This window comes from Gastrolobium bilobum, unplaced genomic scaffold (assembly GCF_033153095.1).
Source record: "Gastrolobium bilobum isolate Gb01-03AN ecotype WA unplaced genomic scaffold, APGP_CSIRO_Gbil_v1 utg38482, whole genome shotgun sequence".
Classification (NCBI taxonomy): Eukaryota; Viridiplantae; Streptophyta; class Magnoliopsida; order Fabales; family Fabaceae; genus Gastrolobium; species Gastrolobium bilobum.
Genome location: NW_026900079.1, coordinates 122,929 through 130,409, shown reverse-complemented (window position 1 = coordinate 130,409; position 7,481 = coordinate 122,929). Strand labels below are relative to the sequence as shown.

General features: G+C 40.7%; 1 protein-coding gene and 1 non-coding gene across 2 annotated transcripts; one reads left to right on the top strand and one right to left on the bottom strand.

Moving 5' to 3' along the window:
- Window positions 1-1,143: 1,143 nt before the first annotated feature.
- LOC133295228 (uncharacterized) lies at window positions 1,144-1,737 on the bottom strand. The gene has a single exon (XM_061494032.1). The coding sequence runs from the start codon at window positions 1,735-1,737 to the stop codon at window positions 1,144-1,146; it is 594 nt and encodes a 197-aa protein (XP_061350016.1).
- A 1,206-nt stretch (window positions 1,738-2,943) lies between these two features.
- LOC133295232 (small nucleolar RNA R71) lies at window positions 2,944-3,050 on the top strand. The gene has a single exon (XR_009749307.1). It is a non-coding gene; the product is annotated as a small nucleolar RNA R71 (small nucleolar RNA).
- Window positions 3,051-7,481: the final 4,431 nt, after the last annotated feature.

The window sequence follows — 7,481 nt, the reverse complement described above, 5'->3', positions numbered from 1 at the left end:
CAGAGTTAAACTCAAATTTTATATCTTTTTCTAATAAGTGGCACAAAGGTCTAGCTATTTTGGAAAAATCTTTAACAAACCTTCTGTAAAAGCCTGCATGCCCGAAAAAAGATCTCAAGGTTTTTACACTTACTGGTGGCGGTATTTTTGCTATAGCTTCTACTTTGGCTTGATCCACTTCCAGTCCTTCTCTGGAAATCTTGTGTCCCAGGACTATTCCTTCTTTCAACATGAAGTGGCATTTTTCCCAATTGAGCACTAGATTAGAGGACATACACCTTTGAAGGACTTCTTCTAAGTTGTCCAAGCAGTGATCATATGACGTTCCCAGTACTGAAAAATCATCCATAAAGACTTCTACTCCTTCACCTATTAGATCAGAAAAGATTGAGAACATACACCTCTGGAACGTTGCTGGTGCATTACATAACCCGAAGGGCATCCTTCTAAAAGCGAACGTTCCATACGGGCAGGTGAAGGTGGTTTTATGTTGATCTTCTGGTGCCAAGGCAATTTGATTATACCCCGAATATCCATCAAGGAAGCAGAAGTATTCTTTTCCTGCTAGGTGGTCCAGCATCTGATCTGTAAAAGGGAGTGGGAAATGGTCCTTCCTGGTGGCATTGTTGAGCTTCCTGTAATCTTGGCAGATTCTCCATCTTGTAACCTTTCTTATAGGTATCAGCTCATTCTTTTCATTCTTCTCCACTGTTATGCCTCCCTTTTTGGGGACACATTGGACATGACTTACCCAACTGCTGTCAGATATTGGGTATATGATCCCTACATCCAGCCATTTGATGACTTCCTTTCTCACCACTTCTTTCATTATAGGGTTCAATCTTCTTTGGTGTTCCACTGAAAAACTGTTAGGATCAGTCAATAATATTTTATGCATACAGAATGAGGGACTGATACCTTTGAGATCAGCTATGGTCCAACCGATGGCTCCTTGATACTTTTTGAGCTTGTCAAGCAACAGTTCTTCTTGTTCCTTGGTAAGAAATGAAGAAATGATCACAGGAAGGGTGTTGTTGTTCCCCAGATATGCATACTTCAAATGTTTGGGAAGGGGTTTTAGTTCTAAATCAGGAGGTTTTTCTGAAGAAGGTCTTTTGAGTTGCTTCTCCTTTTCAGTTCTTATCAAAGGTTCAAGCCTTCTTTCTTGCTGATAGCAGCTCTGCTCTTCCTATTTGGATCTTCTTCTTCTTCCTCTGTTTTTTTGCTAGGCTGATTGTCTAACAAAGTGAGAGCAGAACATTCTTCCAAGTTTTCTCCTTCATCCTGGAACTTTATTGCTTTTACAATATTGAACTTGATCTCATCGTTATGAACTCTCATGGTTAGTTCCCCTTTTTGTACATTGATAATTTCTCCTCTAGTTGCTAGGAACGGTCTACCCAGAATGATGGGAACGTCAACGTTAGCTTCATAATCCAGAATGATGAAGTCAGCGGGTAAGATAAATTTGTCTACTTTGACTAGCAGATCTTCAATCTTCCCTTCTGGCTTGACAATGGATCTGTCTGCCATTTGCAAAGTCACCGTGGTGGGTTTAGCTGGTCCAGTGGATAATTGTTTGAAGACAGATAGGGGCATAAGATTGATGCTGGCCCCTAAATCGCACAAGGCTTTCCCTTGGTACGCGTCTCCTATAATGCAAGGAATGGTGAAGCTTCCTGGGTCTTGAAGCTTAGGTGGGAGTCTGCCTAAGTACTGGCAACTCTCTTGTGTCATTTTTACAGTCTCATGTTCCGTTATTCCTTTTTTTTTTGAGAGGACATCTTTCATGAATTTTACGTACCTGGGCATCTGTTCAAGTGCGTCCACTAGAGGAATGTTGATGTGAAGTTGTTTTAAAATGTCCAGGAACTTTCTAAAGTGCTTATCCTCTTGTTGCTTTTTGTTCTTTGAGGGAACATAATTTTTGTTGATATTTGCCTGCTTTGAGTTGAACTGATTGGTTGGCTGTTGGCTTCCTTTTCAGGTTCTGGGTTCTGTTCATCTGTGACTGGTGAATGTTGTTGTGCTTTTGGGGCTGCTTTAGATGCTTCAGTCTGTTCCTTTTCCTTTGGTTGAACTGTGGGCTGTGCTGTGGCTTTCACACTTCTTAAGGTGACAACTTTGATTTGCTCTGAAGGGGAGATAGGTGCTACTTTTGGTGAGGTTGTTGAAAGAACGTCAGTATTCCCTGCCAGTGATCCTTGTGTTCTAGTTTGAAAGTTGGCAGCAATCTGCCCTAGATGGGACTCAATGTTCCTGACCACTGCATCATTCCTGGTGACATATTCCTTGACATAATTTTCTAGGGTGTTGATGCGTTGGTCATCTCTGTGGAACAAAACGTAGATGTTTCTTCTTTGTTCAAATGTTCCACTGCTGCTACCTTGCTGATACTGCTGCTGATTGTTGTTGAATGGTCTCTGGTTAATGGGTGGCCTCCATTGGGTGTTGTGGTTCTGATCCTTAAAGATAGTTCCTCCAGGGCTTGAATGTGTATTTCGTCCTGCTTGTTGATTGTCTCTGGTGAAATTCCTATTGCCAAAATTTTCTGCATAACACACCAATGCAGTGGATGGGCAGTCTGTTGAGTCATGAAGGTCACCACGGGCTAAGAATGGTTCTGTTTCAGTTGTTGTGAGTTGTAAGACTTCCATCCTTGGTGCTGCTTGGTCAGCTCTCAGGTTCTTCACTTCATTCATGAGTGATGCCAGCTGGGCTTCCATGGCTTTTTGTTTATCCAGTTCTAGCATGCCTGGCTTCCTCACTGGGCTCACTCTTTCTATTGGCCATTGGAGACATCTTTCAGCAGTTTCTTCTATGATTTCGTACCTTGATTCAAGTGTTCCTGTAAAGAAATATCCTCCTGCAGCAAAATCTAAGTGAGATTGAGAAGTATGGTCAAGTCCCTTATAGAAAGATTGTAACACTCCCCAACTCTCTACCCCATGGTTTGGACATTTTCTTATGATGTCCTTGTATCTCTCCCATGCTTCATAGAGATTTTCTCCATAAAACATTCTGAAGTTATAGATTTCAGCTATAACATCAGCTTGTCGAGACATTGGGAGAAACCTCTCTATGAACTTGTTAGAGAGTTCTTCCCATGTGTGGATTGATCCAGGGGTGAGAGTTTTCATCCATGTTTTAGCTTTTAAGCCCAAGGAGTGAGGGAACAACCTCATTCTCATGCTCTCCTCTGTTACACCCTCAGCTTTAAGATTATCACAAATATTTTGGAATGTTGTGAGGTCTGTGTAAGGATCTTCTGCAGGGAGTCCATTGAAGACCCCTGCTTCCCTAATCATGTGGAACATGATAGGTTTTAGTTCAAAATTTGGTGCTACAGGGGGAAGGATTACTCCCCTATCTGGTCTGTTCCTGAAAGGAGCAGCCAAAGTTCTGAAGTTCTGTTCAGGGGGAACCTCTTCGTTGTTATTATTGTGATCAGCCATGTTTTTCAGGAAATTCACCCAGAGGTTCCTTCTTCTCCTATGGAGTGTACGTTCTGGCTCAGGATCAAAGAGAAACTCAGGTACTTCAATAGAGTGGTCAGAGTCTGTTTCAAACTCTTCACTCATAAACCAATAGCATAGGGTATATATATGCACAGTAGATTCAGTGATAAAGAGAAAAAATATAAAAGTAAAGTCAGATATACAGTATATGTGTTAGAAAACATTGATAACAACAACAATTAGTGTTTCTATCCTCGGCAACGGCGCCAAAAACTTGTTGGGTGGTTTGCTGATGGTGGAAAAATATAAGTTCTGATAGGGGACGTTCCTCTGTTCTTGCAGAACACAAATTCGTCCCTTAGTTCCAACCCAAGTGCGCAAGTGCACGCATCACGTAATAAAGGGAGTATTAATGCCCAGATTATCGTTCCCACAAGGATAGAGTGCTAATTATCTTTTATCACTGTTTATAAAGAATGAAAGTGAGAAGAAAAGTTAGTAAATAAATTGTCTGGTCAAACGTTCCCTACTATCTTGACAACGTTCCTCAGGAACAGTAGGTTCAACCTGATGGCAAACAATTGCTTGCTGCGTTATGTATGTGATCCTTCCTGTTTAGAAGAAGGTGATATAATAATCATTGGAGTTTTTATAAGTACTAAATAAAATAAAATAAAAACTACTAAAATAGAATAACTATAATCAAGAGACAACAGGGTGGTGGTTAAAACAGTTTAACAGAAGGAACGGATTCACTGCTTCACTCTTAAAGGGGCTGTTTTCTCTGCTCAAGACTTAGCACCTTTTGGCTTTGTCCCAGTTTCTTTGCCTGCCAACTCTGATTCCTCAGCTCATGGTCTAGATGGCTCACAAAATTCCATATTCCTATGGCTCCCTTAACTCCAACAGGTACTTAGTTTAGAACCTTAAAATGGACGAGTTAGCCCCTTATTCCTAAGGTGGCCAGTAGCGTTTTTGCCATGACATCTACCTTCCCCCAATGGCTAAGCTGTCTGAAATCCCTTCCTTATGGAAGTTCCTTTCTCAGTATGTACCCAATTTCTATTGGCGCACAATGAATATAGCTTACTTAGCCAAAAAATACAAAAAGCTTCAGTCAAGAGTTTTGAAAACAGTTCTTTAAGAGTTTCACAGTTTACCCGTTCCACAGATAGTTCAGCTCATGGCTGATAGTTTAAACATAATTATTCTCAACTGAGATCACATAGACCCGAGATTCAGTCAAGAGATAACGATTGGAACGAAGAGAAAAACACTTATATTAATTTAAAAGACAGTTTACAAAAAGAAACAGAAAATGGAGAAAGATGGGTATTTGCTCGTGAGGAGTCTTGATGGTTGTTTACAGAGAAGAGAAGAGGGGTTGTCACTTAACTACAGTTACAACTTAAAATTAAACTAAGTTACTAACTACTACTAAGTGATCTCTTCCTTTCGGACTGCAAACCCTCCAGGATTCGATGATGTTTTTGTGTGAGGGTGGTCCTATTTATAGCTGGAAGAGGAGTGGCAAGACTGTAATTCCTTTGGAGCTAGTTGCTTGAATGAGGGGACGGGACTGTGGCAGCAGAGTGTGAAGCTTGCGTGAATTGCTGGATGGAACAGGATTTGGTGATGATTAGCTGTTGTTTGCAGACCTTCCCATGCTTTGCTTTTGTTTTCAGCCAATGAGAACTCTTTATTCTCTGCTCTTCATGTTTCCAGCTGCTCAGTTGGTGCACCGCCTTGCTTTTTAGAAGTCTTTAACTCTACGTTACCTGCAAAGTGTACAGAAGCATTAAATGAATGGAGCAGGTGCATTAAATGCGTCTCAGTCCGTTCCCCTTTTAATATATTTTAAAGGAATACGTTACCATCCGTTCCCCCACTGTGTTTTTGTCACAAATGTGTAAAACAAGTGATTTTCATGCTGAAGTTGCTCATCAGATGAGGGAACGTATGGTATTTTGCCATCAAAATGGGCTTAGATGGGAACGAATTTACGTCCCATCAGTGCTAAATGGTAATTAGATGGGTTGTGTGATGGTTGGAAGCTTTGAAAAGCAATAGAAAAATAATGGAGTGTATTGAATGGTGTGTTGTCCCTCGAAGGAAATAATTGGGCAAAATGATGCTAGGATGGTATAAAATGAAAAGTGGCACCTAATATGGCATTTTGGTAACCTTGGGAGGCCTAAGAAAAATGAAAAGAAAATTTAGAAAAATAATTTGTAAAAATACACTAATATGGCTAAACCTCACTATGTGGGGGGAAGGAAAATTGTTGTTTTGTGAATTTGATGGTTTGCCGTATTCTGACGATCCATATATGGTCGTGTAGGTTTCCGTACGTGGATTGAACCCCGAACCGTGAGCTCGATGGCTTTCCCTTGGTCGCGGACCAAGTGGGATTGTGGTGAGTATTATGGAACCATGCTTGTAGAGTTAATAAATTGCATGTGTTTGTATGAATGATGATTAATTGGGAATGTCCTCTGTCTAGTCATTTCTGTTGTGTAACGAGCTCGGAAAATATATTGCAGTGGAGCTACGTTGAGAGGATTATACAGGTAACCTCTTGGTACTGGGGCTTGATCCCCTTGTGTGTTCCACCATGCCCGTTGAGGGTGATGGTAGGAAGTGTATGTAAGGAATGTAAGATAACATTTTCATGCATATAGTATGTGTGTTGGTACATAGGATGTACCGTGTCTCTGGCCAGTAGACGTGTTGCCTTCGGGCGTTACGAACTTCCACTGGATAGGTCTCTGAGAGGGAGTTCCAGTTGACCTGGGGTCGTGGTGTGTGATCCGGATAGGAGCACACTAGGATGTCTCGGGTGGAATTGGATGGAGGGTGCCTTGGTTTGATGTTCTTAGAACACGCCTTGGTTGAGACCCGTAGGCTTATATGTCGAGGCCAATAGGCTGGACGTTGAGTGGTTTTGGCATCGACCATTCCAGCTTCATCATATTTTGTTTCCCTATGCTCCCCTATTTCTCTAAATCCCTTGCTTTATCCCGTTTTAAAGATGTTATGTTATGTTATTTATATGCATCGAAGTGAGCCATTGGGCGGAGTATTCTCTAGAACCTCTGGGTTACTGAGATATATTCGTATATCTCACCCCACTTTGGGGACTTTATTTCAGGAGGTAGCAGTGGTGCAGGAGCGGTGGCAAGAAGCCCATGTAATGACTGAGACATATGATCAGTTATTTTGCATTTTGGTGGCCATTGGGCCTAGACTAGACTTAGGGCATGAACATTGCATATGGATGTAGGAGGAGATTTATTGTCATATTTGTTCATGTCATTTTTGCCTAAGTCTAGTTACATATGTGATTTTGAGGTTTATTCATTATGTTGTATTTAAGGATTATGGTTTGTAAAGTGTAATATGTCATTTGGAACTTGTAATTTGTACATGAGTTGATGTAACCATGAAGCATATGTAATATGATGAAAGGGCTATGGGCCTATTTTAGGATTATAATTATGTGTATGTTTAGAAGATGCATGCAAATGGATATTGGTGATTGAAATATGTTAATTGTTAATAAAGTAAGCAATATGATATGAATTGAGTACTTTGCTATAAGCTGTGATGGGTTGTAAGAGCCCAAAGGCATTGCTGGTCCTTGTGTGTGCCACCCAATGATTATTAGGTACATTTTGAGGTCATAGAACACTTTTACAAACTTGGCGATTGTTGGAAAAACAAAGGAAACTCTAGCAAATTTTCTAGAAATTGGCAGAATTTAGGCAAACTTTGAAAGAACATATCTCCCTCCATAAAGGTCCGATTGGGACGTGCCATCTGCTGTTTTGAAGCTTGAGATGTCTTCTATCTTGTTCTAAAATTTGAAAAAATTATAGGTTTGGAGTAGGCCTGTAAGAGGCAGAGAGATCGGACTGTACAGTGGGCTACTGCACATTGGGCAGTTCTGGACCGAAATTGGGAAATTTATTCCCGCTACTTTTATTGATAAAATTAGGTGTATGATATATCAAATTGAATCTG